This window comes from Archocentrus centrarchus, chromosome 19 (genome assembly GCF_007364275.1).
Source record: "Archocentrus centrarchus isolate MPI-CPG fArcCen1 chromosome 19, fArcCen1, whole genome shotgun sequence".
Classification (NCBI taxonomy): Eukaryota; Metazoa; Chordata; class Actinopteri; order Cichliformes; family Cichlidae; genus Archocentrus; species Archocentrus centrarchus.
In genome coordinates this window covers 19604266-19619003 of record NC_044364.1, presented here as the reverse complement: position 1 = coordinate 19619003, position 14738 = coordinate 19604266, and the positions used below count along the sequence as shown (strand labels likewise).

The 14738-nt window shown below is 43.1% G+C and overlaps 1 protein-coding gene and 1 long non-coding RNA gene across 2 annotated transcripts; one reads left to right on the top strand and one right to left on the bottom strand.

The window, feature by feature from the left end:
* Positions 1 to 6693: 6693 nt before the first annotated feature.
* On the top strand, positions 6694 to 8178 carry LOC115798616 (D(5)-like dopamine receptor). Its single transcript, XM_030755519.1, has one exon. It carries the CDS (start codon positions 6694 to 6696, stop codon positions 8065 to 8067), a length of 1374 nt encoding a protein of 457 aa, XP_030611379.1. The 3' UTR covers positions 8068 to 8178.
* A 5457-nt stretch (positions 8179 to 13635) lies between these two features.
* On the bottom strand, positions 13636 to 14200 carry LOC115797860 (uncharacterized). Its single transcript, XR_004021460.1, has 3 exons — positions 14084 to 14200; positions 13938 to 13999; positions 13636 to 13713 (listed from the first exon to the last, which is right to left on the bottom strand). It is a non-coding gene; the product is annotated as an uncharacterized LOC115797860 (long non-coding RNA).
* Between the last annotated feature and the right edge of the window lie 538 nt (positions 14201 to 14738).

The following is a 14738-nucleotide window of genomic DNA, read 5'->3' as shown; positions in this document are numbered from 1 at the left end:
TATTGCTCAATGACGGTTTGTAGAAATTTCCTCAGTATTTTGTGTGTCCGTGCATGTGGTGTTTTGCTTATTCGTGTATTCTTTCAGTGGTGCTTGTTTCTTAACAGATCAGGTTGTAGTACAACTACATTATGACACCTGCTTTTCTATGAAAGCTTTGTGTTGAACTCTGGGCCTCCTCCTTGCCAGTGACTTCTGTATTATTGACGTGTGTCACTGTCCTTTGCATGCCAAGCAGTATTCTTTTTGTTAATCTTATTTTTACTGTTAGGAATTTTACAGTGTTGTGATACATGCTTGGCTTAATGGGATATATAAATATTATACAAAGTACTAACTTAATTTTTTTTTTCTTAATGTCAATGTAGTTATGGAGCAGTGTTTGCCCACTGGACAAAAGAATGTGAGGAGCTACTTCAGGGAAAACATTCTCCAGTGTTCAGGCTGAAGAGAAAGCATGAGCAGGATACTGAGGTTAGTAATCAGGAAGAGTCTTAATGGACATTATTGATTTAAGTAATACACTATGTTTGCCTAACACATTTGTCTCTAATAGCCCTTAACACACAAATTTTGATTTCCATAACATGTGCCAAATGGGTGTGGATGTGTTTTTTAATTGACTTACTCAGGCAACCGTGGTGGAGAGGGCTTCTGATACAGAACTGGTGCATGGCTGACGCTATGAAGTTCTGTGTTTACCAGACTTCTGAGAGCACTGGACTGCAGTGAAATTTGGACTTTTCAGTGTTTTTGAGATGATGGAAGATGCCTGTTATACACAGGCAGCCACAACATAGCCCAAGTATAACTTTTGTGCAGTGTGTCTAATTTCAAACAGAAAATGTCTTTTATGTGACAGACTCTTATACCCAGATGAAACTCTGGAATGGGTGCAGTGTCACGTGTGCAAACTGCATACAGACTGTGCACGGAAAAACCAGGAGCATCTGGGAGATGAGCTATTTAACTGCGGCTGCAGAGATGCAAATGAAAACACGAGGTACTATGGCATTTACTAGTTAAATATGTATATGAAGTATCACACAAAGAGGATAAAGATAAAGCCAAGAAAAATTTGACTGACATACTTGCATTTAATTATACCTACATGTCTTCAAGAATTGCTTAGCAGTTTAAACGCTTTGGGGGGGGGGGGAAATGCCAGCTTGGAGCAAAAAATTAAACCTCAATATTAGCTGTTCTCTCAGGTAGTGTGGAAACTTGTGACTGTCTAAAACTGGAGGCTGTAAAGAGTAAAAATATTTATCCATAAGTAGTGCAGTCACATTTGTCCTGGGGATGCTCAATGATAAATGATTGGATAAATACTTCCCAGAGTCTTTTGGCACTGACTAAAGTCATCTGGTTTTTGCAGTTGCTGCTTCCTGTTTTGTTTTGTTTTTTAACCACTCAATTTTATCTTCAGGATCATCGAAGCTATTGAGGATGGAGGACTTTTAACACTGATTTCAAAAGATCAGATCAAGGTACCTATTTATATTGTGCTATTTCTAATTACATTTTTCATCATTTACTTGATGTTCACCCTTTACTCTTTGGCTTCTGAGCTTACACATTGTTCTGAGCAATGTGAGGATCCACTCTAACCGGATGTACCTGTGGCAGAACCCATCTACCTCACTGAGGCTTAAACAGCACCTGAAGCCAAGATTCTGCATTTCAGTGAACGGCGGGTAAATGGGAAATCTCAGTCATACAGTGGGGCAAAAAAGTATTTAGTCAGCCACTGATTGTGCAAGTACACACAGAAAGATGAGAGAGGTCTGTTATTCACTTCAACTATGAGAGGCAAAATGGAAAAAAACAACCAGGAAATCACATTGTAGGAAGAATTTATTTTTAAATAATGCACAATCAGTGTCTGACTTAATACTTTTTTGCCCCACTGTATGTGTGAGTATACATAAGAACTAAAAACCATTTTGATTTGTTTTTGTTTTTCCTCATTAGCTCTTTGAGCTCATGCGTGTAATCCACAGGTACTGGTGACAGGATCAAGAGAGGAGAGATCGAGTTCCTGGATTTTGTCTTTATTGTAATGCTGCCAGAGGTAAGATGGTCAGTCTTGTGGGCTTGGAAATTTGGGGAATTTTTCTTGTTGCTGCCCATAGGGTCTTCTGATCACAACACTATTCCTCTTTCCGTTCTCTTGGAATTTTTTTTTGAAAAGAAAGAGTCTGTCCATACCAGGGCTGTTTTTAAGTCTGATCAGAAGAAGCTATCTGGTGCACTAAATCAGACTAGGAATGAGCTGATTAGTTTTATTCCTTTTTATCTGAGGTTTGGCATAAATAACTTGAAAATTATTCAGATCACTCAAAATTTACTATCACTGTTTGTATTACGTTTCCTGATTCCTGACCTTTTATGAAGCTGGCTACACCTAAGGCCCAGTGACATTGTACAGTGTCTCTTCCATCATGAATTTGAGCTCCTGCCCTCAAGCAGGAGATCCAGTTTACCAAAGATGAGGTCAAACTGGTTAACAACCTCATAACTCAGGCCATCAAGCTATTAAACTCCAGTGTCTGGCTCCACTCTTGTGTAATCAGGTTTTACTGCAGTATTTTAAAAGTGGTGTTTAAAATTGCATGGTTATACCCTCAGCCCCTTGCTGCCCCGTGATGCACTCATATTTATTTATCATATTTGTTATTTCATGTCTTCCTCTGAGTCCATGTCTCGGTTTTCTATATGTTTCTGTTCTTGCTTGGCTGCACAGCAAATGTCCCTTTAGGGACTATGAAAGTGAAGTTGTGAGTGCCACAAGACATGACTGGATTATTTAATTATTTTTCAGGTCATCATCAAGCTCTTGGCAATGCAAGGTCTGACCCGGCTACAGGCAGAGGTGGTGATGGCCAGCGGGAGTCGGTTTTAACTGTTTGTTGTGGTTTCTTGTTCAGTCTTTAAATAGTTTTTTCCTTTTAATTGTAGTTTTTATTTATTTCAGTTAACGACAATATTTTTTCAATTTCAGTTTTCGTTATTTCATTCGTTTTCGTTAATTATAATAACCCTGGTCTGTACCAGGAGCCTGAACCACATACACACAGTGTCAAAAAACCAAATTTTTCTTAAGGGGTTGTTAACTTCATGAGCTGATAACTGTGACTAAGCTACCACTTTGGAAGAGCTATCATACCAAAATAGCATCTACAGACATGTAACTTTTCAAAAATTATGGTTAAGTTTTGCCACCCTGAAGTGGACCAGAAAGTGAAGTTTTGGCCTCTGGCCCATGGACTAAAAAGCCTGATCATTACACGATGCCCCGTTTAACAGCTCATTTATAAGTGCTGACATCTGCTGGACATTTGATGTACAGCATTCCTGCTGTTCTGTTGACTGGCGGATCTTTTAGCATAATTATGCAATTTTGACAAAATCACCATTTGAGGTATTGTAAAGCCAGGTTAAATAAATCTATGCTGGCCATGGCATATTAATAAAATATAAGATAAGATAATGATCCCATGATGGGAACATCTGCATATTACAACAGCTAAAGTACAGAGAAGGATGAAATAAAATTAAATTTCCAACGCGGTGAGGTGAAAAGACTGAGGTCTGCGATGTCTGCTACTTTTCATAGTTTATTTATAATTTAAAGCTTTAAAAACAGCTACAAAACTGGAGTGAATAATGACAATATAAAAGACAATATGTCAGAGCTTTCTGACTACTTTTTACTTTTACTCCCTACATTTTTACACAAGTATTTGTACTTTCTACTCCTTACATATTTAAACAGACTCATTACTTTAGGTTTAACTCCTCTGAGAGAAGTTTCCATTTCCGATCACTGCGCCGTCAAATATCAAACGATCTGAGCATCACTGGGGCAAGCCCCTATAATTTATGTATCATTAATAGCGCTATAATCAGGGGTTACAGTGGGCCGTTGCAACGTTTCTAAATGCTCAACAAATATCAGCAAACACAAAGTATCTGCAGTTTGTCACACAGTGTGTCTGCTAGCTAAAAGAAGAGCTGCTGTATTTCCAGGGCGAGAAAAGAGAGAGAGAGAAGTTCACTCAGGAAAGGAAGAAGAGAGTTTAGATTTAAAGGTAAGAACTGCAAAACAAACTGAGGTATGCTAACTTTGTGTAATTTGAAGATTGTATGAAAACAGGTCAGCCTGCTGTACTGTATTTGCAGTAGAGCTCCGTGTTGGTGCACAGAGGCTGTGTTCATGGTCAGAGTTACAGGTTACATCAGTGAAGCAGAGATGAGTTTGAGTCAAAGCTGCTGATGCTGAGATTCATTCACTGAATCCAACAGTTATACAACCTGCTACTTTTACCTTCTTTCTTTGAGTACATTCCAGAGCCTGTACTTTTTTATACTTTTACTTAAGTACAGTAAAGAAGTACACAAGTACTTTGGTACAGAATGTCTGCACTTATGCCATCTGTGTGTGTGTGTGTGTGTGTGTGTGTGTGTGTGTGTGTGTGTGTGTGTGTGTGTGTGTGTGTGTGTGTGTGTGTGTGTGTGTGTGTGTGCGTGTGTGTGTGTGTGTGTGTATTATATATATATAAAAACACAGTGGCCCTCTGCTGAAATGACAGAACCAGCAGTGGCCCCCAGGTCATTTTTCTAATTTATATGGCAGACAAACAGAATATCAATCAAAAATCCAGAGAAAACACATCACGTTAAAGTTATGAATTGACTTGCATTTTATTGAGTGAAATAAGTATTTAATCCCCAAATACCCAGCCAGAATTCTGACATATCCTTAAGCTTGTTAATGATCTGGAGTGTGACCCAAAGAACATCGTTCGCACTCTCAAGCATGGAGGTGGAAGCATTATGTTTTGGGGTTGTTTTTCTGCTACAGGATGACATCACAATGGACGGGGCCACGTACTGTAAAATCTTGGCCGAGAACCTCTTTCCCTCAGCCAGAACACTGATGATGGGTCGTGGATGAGTCTTCCAGGAAGTCAATAACCCATAAATTCAGCAGGGGCATCAAATTATTATGAGCTTTCAAATACAAATTATGGTCAATTATTGTGCCCAAAAATATGTTAGAAAAACTCTGTTTCAACATCATTCATCAGAAATCTGGACTTTATTTGTTGCTTGTCTGCTGCAAAATATGATAACATTTTTTGCTATAATTCAGTGATAATTTCTTACTTTAAAACTATTAATAGTTTAGGGAAATGAACACTCTTACAAACAGCATGTGTCTCAAAAAAGAAAGAAAGCTGGAGGCCAAAGTGAGCAGCAGATGAAAAGAAATAGGCTTCCTTTTACACTTATAAGAAAATAGCAAATAAATTACAGATGTAATTCAGATATAGCCCAGAAATATTTTATTCAGATGATCTCCCTGCTTTGTTGGTGAACCTATGAAGGACTTTAACCAGAAAAGACTGACAGTCTGAAGGTTTAAAGCACACTCTGATTAACTGATATAACCTGAAGACCAAGAAAACCTTGAGTGAGTGATTTTCTTTCTTTGGGAGGAAAATTTCTTTGGTTCAGACTCACCTTCAACAAACATGTTGGCTTCATTATTTCTGCAAGGCTGGTCCTTGAATTCATTCTTCAGCAGAAATGTTTTCATCTCTTCACCATGGAGCCCCAAACTTAATTTCAGTTCTGTCAGGTCATGTTCTGTCTTACAACTCTACAGAATTGATTCCATGTAGGAAAGTATTTGTGCCTAAATAAAAATTAATTGTGGACTCACATGAATGCATCAGGACACACCTGAGCTGGAACAACAACCTGAACATGAAGATAGGAGTCGAAGAGTGCTTTTAAAAGAGAAAGTATGATTTCAGTCCACGATTTTTTAACCAGAAACCAACACAAACAATTTAACATGCATACATTTTCTCAAGCATAATATAGGGTCACAGCTACCCCAGCTGACACGCTGTTTTTCGCCTTGAAGCGACTGTTTGTTGTGATTTGGTGCTATATAAATAAAACTGAATTGAAAAATTGAATTGAATATGTTAATATGAGAATCGCTGGTTTCAGCACTCAAGCTCTTCTATGATGCTTTAGTAAGATTTTAACACCATTATTAAAACCTCAAGAGACGAAGAAAGTAAGCAGTTTAATCAAGCTTTGCAGCAAATGAGCTCTGCATAAACCTTTGACACTGCAGTTCAGCTGTCTGTCTGGGAATTCAGCCTGGAGTTTTCCAGCTGAGAGTTTTTCTAAGTTTCATTTCACTCTAGATTGTGATTTTTATTGTTTTTGACAACCTGCTTCTGACTAATTCATATGAATACAAAATGTTTCAGATGTTGTGCTTTCCACGTGTTGAACTTCATGTGTTCAGAAAGATCGTTCTGCCTCTTTGTGACATGAATATAATCGCTGTTAACGTCTCGTCTGTAGCTGTCAGAGGACCTGATGGGAAACAGGAAACAGAGCAGCAGAGGGTGAACTCTCACTGGTTTAAAGCACTGGGTTTAGTGTGACGCGGGATTAAAGCGCGCAGCGTCCGTCTGAGCGGAGAGCAGCTGGCTGATCTGAGCGCAAGAGAATCTCAGTGCTGGAACAACAGGAGTATTTTTCCCCTTTCTTTTTGTGTGGAAGCACATTCAGAGAGGATGGAGCTGCATACAGAAGACAGGATGGGAGCAACAGTGCCATGAGACGGAGAATAAGGCACCGAGGCGGTCACTCTGGGTATCCATGGAGAGTTTTTACAATGACACTCAGAACCAGCAGCGGGACCACCGGAGCCAGCACCAGGTCGTCACTGCGGCGGTGGACACCTCCGGACAGGGAGGAGACCTCAGCCTCCGCGCGCTCACCGGCTGCGTCCTGTGCGTCCTGATCGTCTCCACCCTGCTGGGCAACACGTTGGTCTGCGCAGCGGTCATCAAGTTCCGCCATCTGCGCTCCAAAGTCACCAACTCGTTTGTCATCTCTCTCGCCGTGTCCGACCTGTTTGTGGCCGTGCTCGTGATGCCGTGGAGAGCGGTGTCCGAGGTGGCAGGCATATGGCTCTTCGGCCGCTTCTGCGACACCTGGGTGGCCTTCGACATCATGTGCTCCACCGCGTCCATCCTCAACCTGTGCATAATCAGCATGGACCGCTACTGGGCCATCTCCAGCCCCTTCAAATACGAGCGCAAAATGACGCGCAGGTTCGCCTTCCTCATGATCGGTGTCGCGTGGACACTCTCCATCCTCATCTCCTTCATCCCCGTGCAGCTCAACTGGCACCGCGCGGGCGCCGAAAATTCCACTGCGGACAACCCGGACGACTGCAACGCCAGCCTTAACCGGACCTACGCCATCTCCTCGTCCCTTATCAGCTTCTACATCCCCGTGGTGATCATGGTGGGTACGTACACGCGAATCTTCCGAATCGCGCAAACCCAGATCAGACGGATCTCCTCGTTGGAGAGAGCAGCTGGGTCCCGTGCGCAAAACCACCGTCACTGCGCCTCAACGCACGACGAGAACTCGCTGAAAACGTCTTTTAAACGAGAAACCAAAGTATTAAAGACCCTCTCCATCATCATGGGAGTGTTCGTGTTTTGCTGGCTGCCGTTTTTCGTCCTGAACTGCGTGGTCCCTTTCTGCGAGATGGACCGACTCGGGGAGCCGCCGTGCGTCAGCGACACCACCTTCAGCATCTTCGTGTGGTTCGGCTGGGCCAACTCGTCCCTGAACCCGGTCATCTACGCCTTCAACGCGGACTTCAGGAAGGCCTTTTCCACCATCCTGGGCTGTAACAAATACTGCTCCACCTCCACGGTGGAGACAGTGGATTTCAGCAACGAGCTGGTCTCTTACCACCATGACACCACCATGCAGAAGGAGGCCTGCGCCGTGCCGGGTTCCGGGGCGCAGAGGATCACGGCGCCGGCGGAACTCGAGCGGAACTTTGATAAAGTTTCTGTCACGTCGGATGATTCTCGAAACCAGCGGAACTTACTGTTGCCCGCGATCCTGCAGTACGAGTGCGAGGCGGAGATTTCTTTAGACATGATGCCCTTCAACTCCTCCGGACCAGCAGACTGTTATGTGATTCCGGGACAAGTCCAGGACTTGTGACCACCCGGGAGACCCGTTCTTGCATCTTTCAGGGTCTTTTCCCGTTCTGGCTCTGATAAAATGGAGCAGAAACGTGGTTCACCTTTGACCTTCAGCTGGTAATTCTAAATAAGAGAAAAAAAAAACTTTTTCTCTGCAAAGTGGATTTTCTCTTTCGGATGATTTTAGCTGATTCTTTTTTCTTTCTTGTTGTCAGATTTTTTTTTTTTTTTCAGTGTGGAGGATTTTTTCTAACAAACATTTGAGAGGATGTAAAAACAAAAAAACAAAAACAAAAGACAAAACAAAAGATATCTACAGTCCCCTTTTGTCATCTTCAGTGAACACTGGACCTCTTTTGGCGTCCAGACCTCCTGACTGGGCACCACCTTAATGAGTTTTGCTTTCTCATAAAAACAAAAATCCCACTGCGTTTTTTTTGTAACTTTATTTTTGTCCTTTGGTGTTTTGGCCTCCATCACTTGTGGCTCAGAAAGTTTTGGCTTCAAACTGCGAGAAGATTCTGCTCAAATCACACCTGCAGGAACTCTAAAATGACTGTGTGTAAAATGCAGGCGGCAGTTTATTTGATGTTCTCAGCAAATATTTGTTGGATATTCTCTCAGATCTTAATAAACTTCTTTCTGCTTCATGCACAGTGAATTTATTCTTATAAGGCCTGATTTTAAGGTTACTAAATGTCATAAAACTTTACATTGATATCCAATATAGATGCTTATTGACTAGACTGACAACTAATCAATTCAGAGATGTAAAAGCTGCTGCCTGTTCAGGAGTGACTTTAATAGGTAGCCTATCAAGGCACTTAATTTTCTTTTGTAATAAGTCATAAATAAGTGAGACAACAACAATATACATGTTCATAACTTTTCTCTTTTGATCATAGTTAAAAAAAATTATAAATTAAGTTTGAAATAGTAGGGGGAAAAAAGGAGTCTCCTTATGCTTGCAGGGCTTCCCTTTAGTGTCACAGTACCCTGGTGATCATCTGTGTGTGTGTGGGGGGGGGGGGGGGGGGGGGGGGGGGTCTGCACGTAACAAAAATGACCTTAAACTGATGGATATTGGTGGTGCGAAAAATCTTAGTGTGAATTTAAACTGAAGCCCTGACCTGTACTCAATGCCCACAGATTGATTTTACATTAGAGCTGATGGCCTGTTTGAGAAATTGATGCAGTGACATGTTGAACCAAGTTGTTTGATGTGAGTGTTCAGGCTCACGGACTGAACCTCCCTTTGATATGTTAAAGACGGCCGATAAATGGAGGACGAATCATTAATAACAATTACACCATTAATTTTGGCATCGAATTGGTCCTTCAGGTAATTGCAGGCTGTTGGAGCTTGAACATGTAAATTGAACATGAACCTGAACAAGAGCTCAGACGAGTGTTCCATGTTGGACTGTCCTGGAAAGCTTTCGGCCAGGTTCCTCACAGCGGTTTAGTCTGCTATTTGTTGGTCAGCAGACTTCAACAAAGCTCAAACAGGAACACCAGAAGGAGCTCAGCCCATGCACAGGAGAGACAAAGCTCTCTGGACTGCTCCAAACACTTTGTTTAGAACACTTTTTTTCTACACTTGGATCCGTATGTTGTCATAGAGAAGAGAAATCCTTCTTTTCTAGGAGGCTGAAGGAGCTTTAACAGCTTGATTCAAAGAAAGGATTAATTGAGGGGCTGCAGCATAAAATAAATAAGGATTATTTTAAACTGAATGATGCAAAGCTACTCTAGTATAGTCCAAGATTAAAAAATGAGCAGAATGGGTGCACTTCGAAGTTACCGTCGTGTTGCTGTGAGACGGAATGAGATGGTCCAGGATTAATGTCAATGCTCCATCTAAATCTTCCTCACTGTGTTAATGTTCTCCAAACACTCAGCAGGCTTCAGATCTTCAGATGAGGTGAGCAGAACAATGGAAAGAGGGGGATTTACTGAGGAGAGCCAACCTGTCATTTTCCTGCACAGGAACACCACATGTTCACAACTTTAATGGTAAATTTAGCAGCAGCAGCAGCTTCAACACACTCCCAAACTACTGAGAATGGAGGAGGAAAAAGATATTTTCATCAAAACAAAAAGTGACACTCAAGAAATAAACTGAACTCTGGCTTTAATGTCACCTCTGAGAACATCCCTGGGTGGAGGTGTGGAACAGGTGGAGTACTGTGACTTTGAGTGGATCCAGATGAAGAGGTCAAAGTTGATTATCATTCAGATTCCTGCCAGAGAAGGACCAAAGTCACAGACAGAAGCTTTCCCCATCAGCAGCCTGCTCAGGTTTCTGTCAGTCTGATATGAATCCTATGGAGCATTTCTCACCATCCCTCTTCACAAATTTCATATGAAAAAGTGTGAGGTGCGCAAACTGGTCAAACTCAACTGAGCAGAGAAGAAACACCTGCAGAGATTTCATTAAATGTTTGTTACTGACAGACACTCTGAAACAGACAGAGCAGCCAGTCGAGGCACACTGTAGAGTCCAGGGTCTGACAGGGTTTCACAGCCTTCACTCATATATAGACCTATAAAGTCTGTTTAGAAACGTGTAATATTTTAGTCCAATGTCATGTGTGTCAGACAGACAAATCCCAAAGCAGAATAATCATGTTGCACAGTCACATGATCATGGTTATTGCAGCCTGCACAAACACTCAGGCAGGTCAACACCCACAAATCTCACTGAATGATTACTGTAGGAAACAGCTGTTTACAGGCTGTAAAGTCTAAATTTGCTTTGGCCAGAAACTGCTTTAAATAAACCATAGGATGCATAATATATTAAAACAATAACATGTTGTACAGTTAATAAGCCCCCTGAATTAACTGATTGGATGGATGGCTCTGTGTCTCTCCTCACCACTGTAAACAATAAGCAACACAACACACCACATATTATTGGTCACTTTAGTGCCTCCTTTGATGAGTTTGTCAAATCACACAAATACAGACAGCGGTCAGTGCTGCACTGCCGCCTCTCGCTGTTTGAAGCTTTTGTTCCACTTGTAGAAATGTGGCTGCAGCAGCAGAGGTCAAAGGTCAGGCAGAGAAACAGACAACACAGTCATACTTAAGAGCTTTCTGATACACATGCTACACTTTCATCTCCAGGAGAAGGCAGCCAGGACTGTGCTCGAATCTCCTTTCATTTGCTCTCTGAAGTCACTTGAGCTCAGTGTAAATGCCTTTTTTTTTTTTAAATAACTGGAAGATTAACAGTGTTCATCCTCTTCAAGGTGTTCAAGTGTTGGAGTTTAAAAAAAAAAAAAAAAAATTACAGCCATGTGGAAGGAAAATATTGTGAGGAAACCAAAGTCAATGATACAGTGATTTTAAAATCTGGGCACTTTTAAGACAAGTAGATTAGAACAATTTCTTCTGCACTCTTCAGCCTATGCCGAGTTCTGGCTCCAAAAGAGAAGCTTAACTGTTATGTCTGTGGATACCATCCCCGCTGTTATGAGAGGCAAGTACACCCTGGATGGGGTTGCCAGTCTGTCAAGGCTAAAACAGAACCAGTCACACTTACACCTGTCAATTTAGATTCACCAGGTAACCTAACCACATGTCTGGAATACCACGAGAGAACCCACACAGCCATGAGGAAGGACATCTAAACTCACCACTGAAAGGCCTCAGTCTGGATTTGAACCCAGGACCTTCTTGCTGTGACATTGTGCTGCACGTGACAGCAACATTTAATGTTTGAACTTTCAGACTGATGTGCAGCTGCCACCTTAGCCATCACTCAGCCATAAAATAACTGGAAGGGGGTTACTGTTCTGCCCAATAAGTCAGATTAACTTTTCTGTAGGATTAATCTAATTTGCATTTCACCATGTTCTTTAGAGATTTTTAATCATTTTATCAATGTCTGGAGTAGGCAGCAGTCAGGGATCATTTTGTGCTGAGTCACATGACACTATTTGTGAGCACAGCCTGAAGCAGAAAAGTTGATAACCACTATCAGGGTTTTAGGCTTTGCTGAGCTAGCTAAGGCAGAGAAAGCCTTGCTGTCTTGAACTTTTTAGACCTCGTGTGGACTTAGTCTGAGGTCTACCAGAGTCTAAACTGACATTTTTAGCATTTTCCCAGTTGATACATATCCCTTTATGTATTGTTTGTGTGTGACTGGTGAACAAGTATGCACTTTACTGCAATAAACCCAAGTATTGTTTTAAATGATGCCAGAGTTCTTGCATATACTATTTCTTGAAGTCAACCCAGTGACCCATTTAACACAAGATTCAAGAGTTTGTTAAAGTTTATTTGATGACTAAATGGTCAGAGGGCTGAGGCTCAGAAGATCAGTTTGACCTGCAGGATTTAAAAAAAGTCAAAATTAGAAAGTTAATAGCCAGGGTTTGCCAGTATTTAAATCTTCATTATACTTAGTTCATTAGGAGCTACTAACCTCAGACCTTTGTCCCTTGAGAGCCAGTCACTGGAACACTTTCTGGATTCTGTGACAGCAGAGGACTCAGAGGAAAGGGGCTGAAGACATCGTCAGAGTATTTGGAGTAAGAAAAGACTTCTCTTCCTCGCTGGTAGCCATTGCCATTCTGGATGATGTACGATGAAGGCAAAGCAGGAGGTGCCACAACCATGCCCACTGGCAGCTGATAGGTATACCAGGTATTATACTCAGGGAAGGCTTGAGATGGCATCCAGTTCCACAAGTTGGTGGAAGGCGCATCCCCTGCAGGACCATTAACCCAAGGAAAACCCACAAGAAATGGGGAACTAAAGCCACCAGCACCGGCAGTGCGAGAGCCGCCAAGGGCCGCCCCACCAGCACCGGCAGTGCGAGAGCCGCCAAGGGCCGCCCCACCAGCACCGGCAGTGCGAGAGCCGCCAAGGGCCGCCCCACCAGCACCGGCAGTGCGAGAGCCGCCAAGGGCCGCCCCACCAGCACCGGCAGTGCGAGAGCCGCCAAGGGCCGCCCCACCAGCACCGGCAGTGCGAGAGCCGCCAAGGGCCGCCCCACCAGCACCGGCAGTGCGAGAGCCGCCAAGAGCCGCCCCACCAGACCCGGCACTGCGAGAGCCGCCAAGAGCCGCCCCACCAGACCCGGCACTGCGAGAGCCGCCAAGAGCCGCCCCACCAGCCCCGGCACTGCGAGAGCCGCCAAGAGCCGCCCCACCAGCCCCGGCACTGCGAGAGCCGCCAAGAGCAGCCCCACCAGACCCGGCACTGCGAGAGCCGCCAAGAGCCGCCCCACCAGACCCGGCACTGCGAGAGCCGCCAAGTGCAGCCCCACCAGACCCGGCACTGCGAGAGCCGCCAAGAGCAGCCCCACTTGAATCAACCCCTGCAGTAACAGAACTGCTGAGATCAATCCCACTAGTACCAGGGCTGCCAGCACCAACCCATCCAGTACCAGAGGTCAAGCTGCCAGCGCCAGCCCCAGCACGGCCAACCCCACGCGCACCAACCTTTAAAGTACCAGAACTTCCAGCACCAACCCCTCGAGTGCCAGAGGTCCAGTCACCAGTACCAGTCCTTACAGAGCCAGAGCTGCCACCCCCAAGTACTCTTCCAGCTCCAACCCTTCCAGTTCCAGGGAGCCAGGTAACTGCACCAACCCCTTCAGTACCAGGAACCCAGCCAAGAGGACCAACCCTTCTGACGCTACCAAGCTGACCTGAAACCAGAGGTAGGTTTAAGCCAAACCAAGCTTTAAGAGTCAAGTTGCATTCAAACTTTTAAATGTCACATTTTACTTTGACTTTAAGAGCATCAGTTAAGAGTTGATTTAGTAGATGACGCTATCAGGTATAGAATTTAAAATTCTTAAAGCACAGAAAAAAGATGCCCAGTCCTGCTGCAGTAAGACAAATGCAAATCAATTCTGTTAGAAAGACTCACCTTTAATGAAAGCAGGCAGACAAGCTCCAGTGCCAAAAAGAAGGAAGCAAAGCCAGGAAACCCTGTTAAAGGTACATTTAAAAGAAGAACTCTATAAATTCAAGCACATGAAACAAAACCATGAACTATAAATCATCACAACTAACCTCATAACCAAGTCAGGCACCATGATTAACTCTCAAAAAAAAAAAAAAATACAATTCAGCTACAGCAAGTCAGTAACAACAAGCTGGTGACTATTACAGACAGAATCTTTGGGCATTAACTAGTCTGCAGCAGATGTTGGCCTTATATTGGTGCTCCACCTGCTCACTGCTCTCATTAAACTCATTAACTTCACCTGCTGCACACCCAACAGGTTAAGTCCACCCTACCCTCTGCTACTGCACATCAGCACCATGCAACTGTAACAAAAAAAAAAAAATGACACTGGGTCATAATTTGCTGATTCTGATTGATAATTTTAAATGATCTGTTGGTATTGTAGTGGATAAACCTTCTGCCCTTCACGGCAAAGATTGTTGGTTCAAGCGTTGCTACAAGAACAGCCTTGTTACTGAATTAATCTGCCTGCAAATTCAGTTTGGGTATCTCTAACACATTATTAATGTTTGGGATTTTAAAGTGTCAGTTGTTCTACAGTATAAGCTCTAAACAAAACAAACTCCAGGTATAGTCCGCTGGAATAAGATCTCCCTTACCGTAGAACAAGAGGTTTTTAATTAAAAATCATGCTACTGCTTCTTGTGCAAATTCAAAGTTAAAGAATCAAACAAACCCTGGTTCTCCTCTCAGCTGCGT